We start from the raw sequence: 2,215 nt of genomic DNA, 5'->3' as shown, positions 1-2,215 counted from the left end.
CCCTTATGGTCTGTTCAACGACTGCCCCAACAGCAACGGAGCTTGCGTCTGCGGTAAGAGTAAGTGGAATGCCGGGTGTGGGGAAGGTGAGAGTTGTAGCTGATGTAAAGGCAATCTTGGTGGTCTTGAACGCTTTTTGTTACTCAGGTCCCCACTCCAATTTCTTTGGTTTGCCGGCAAGGGAGTTGTAAAGTGGTTCCATGATGTGTGCAATCTTTGGAAGGAAACGATGGTAGTAATTTACAGGAGTCCTTTGATAGTGGTTGGTGGGGGAAATCATGAAACTGCGTCTACCTTACTAGGAAGGGGTGAGACGCCTGTTGGCGAAATCTTGTGCCCGAGAAATTCCACGGATGTGGCACCAAATTGACATTTGTCTTGATGCACCACCAGGCCGTTATTATGGAGTCGTTTTAACACGACCCGTAAGTGTTGATGTTCGTTGGGGTCTCCTGAGAAGATGAGGATATCATCAACATAGCAGGCGCAAAAGGGAAAGTCTCCGAGAATGCCATCCATCATGCGTTGGAAGGTAGCCCCTGAATTTCGTAGGCCAAATGTGGAGAAATTATAGGTGTAAGTGCCAAAAGGTGTAATGACTGCTGTTTTGGGTATGTCTTCAGGGTATACTGGTACTTGAAAGTAGCCTTTCAGGAGGTCGAGTTTAGAGAAAACCTTGGCACCATGAAGGTTAGAGATTAGGTCCGCCATGTTGGGAAGAGGATAGTGGTCTGGTTCTGTGATCAGGTTAAGATGCCTATAGTCACCACATGGTCGCCAGGTGTCTTCGTACTCTGAAAGCAGCGTTAATGGTGCGCTGCACTAGATCAGACTGGAAAGCTGAACTTCCTTGGGTTCTTCTCGGGATCCGAACATCCCCAAAAGAGGGATTGCAAGTTTCCCCTGCTGAGTTGGTGTTTGGGGAAGCCCTCACTGTTCCAGGGGAGTTCTTCCCAAGTTTAGATACCCCTACAGATTCTGAGCACCTCACCAAACTACGCCATGCTGTTGAGAAGTACCGACCATGCACTCAGACGCACTCAACACAATTGGTGACCCTTAGACTCGGACCATGTCGCTGAAGACAAATCCTAGTGAAGCGAAAGAAAACGCCGAAACTTCTTCCATCCACGCCATAGCAGTGAAGCTGTCCTCCTTTTGCCCACAAGAAGCTACATCCTGGTTCCGGCGGGCAGAAATCCAGTTTCGCCTGAGAAAAGTCACAGACCCCCGAACGAAGGCAGACTGTGTGTTGGAGGCAATCCCTGAGCAGTTATTCCCTCGTGTTGCGGCATGGCTGGACGACCAGGACCAGAACCAAGACGTCGAATATGAAAACTTGAAGAGTTACCTTCTACAAGAGTTCACTCTCTCCGTCAGCGCCCGTGCCCAAAAGCTTCTGAGTCTTCCCCATATACCTTTGGGAGACACAACAGCACATGCAGCATGGAACGAGATGCAGGGTCTCGCTACACTCCCTGATCTCGACCCTATCACCAACAAACCACGGCGTGTGGACTTGATGCGGGAGCTGTGGCTGCAGCGCCTTCCCCCCTCTGTAAGATCTGCCCTGCAAGAAGCCGACGACAGTCCCATAAACGATCGCATAAAGAAGGCAGACAATCTCATCAATGCTGCCAGAGCATCTCGAAAACCTGACACAACCTACTCTGCATCTGCCGAGGACGTCCCTGACATCAATGCTGCTAACAAGCGACGACCCAACACACAGGTAAGACACTTCAAACCTGGAAGTGCCTCTTCCCAACCATCACATGGATTTTGTTATTACCACTACAAATTCGGAGCAGGGGCCCACAAGTGCCTACCTGGATGCCAGTGGCCAAAAAACGGGTAATAGGGCCACCACTCCCCGCTAAGGTGGCAACCCAGAACCCGAGACGCGGGAACGTCAATGCACTTGACAACTCAGCATCGGGCTTCTTTATTACAGACTCCCTATCTGGTTGCAAATTCCTCGTGGATACAGGCGCATTCCGTTCTCTGTTCCCAGACACAGCAGAAAACAAAACTCGTTCCTGGACACGACCATCAAATGTCAAACTTGTTGCAGCCAATGGAAGCCCCATCCCAATGTACGGTACCCAGACTATACCCATTCAAGCCGCCGGACGCAGCTTCACTTGGGACTTCATCATTGCTAATGTTAAGACACCTCTTCTGGGAGCAGACTTCCTCGGGCACCACGGACTAC

The 2,215-nt window shown here is 50.5% G+C and overlaps 1 protein-coding gene across 1 annotated transcript; it reads left to right on the top strand.

Moving 5' to 3' along the window:
• The first annotated feature begins 1,046 nt into the window (after positions 1-1,046).
• LOC138864856 (uncharacterized) lies at positions 1,047-1,994 on the top strand. Its single transcript, XM_070133486.1, has one exon. The coding sequence runs from the start codon at positions 1,073-1,075 to the stop codon at positions 1,856-1,858; it is 786 nt and encodes a 261-aa protein (XP_069989587.1). The 5' UTR covers positions 1,047-1,072; the 3' UTR covers positions 1,859-1,994.
• The last annotated feature ends 221 nt before the right edge of the window (positions 1,995-2,215 follow it).

The sequence above is a fragment of the Penaeus vannamei genome, chromosome 18 (assembly GCF_042767895.1).
Source record: "Penaeus vannamei isolate JL-2024 chromosome 18, ASM4276789v1, whole genome shotgun sequence".
Taxonomy (NCBI): Eukaryota; Metazoa; Arthropoda; class Malacostraca; order Decapoda; family Penaeidae; genus Penaeus; species Penaeus vannamei.
This window is presented reverse-complemented; position numbering and strand designations above follow the sequence as displayed.

Coding starts and splice junctions, on each gene's coding strand:
- LOC138864856 (XM_070133486.1), top strand. CDS start 1,073: ATGTCGCTGAAGACAAATCCTAGTGAAGCGAAAGAAAACGCCGAAACT.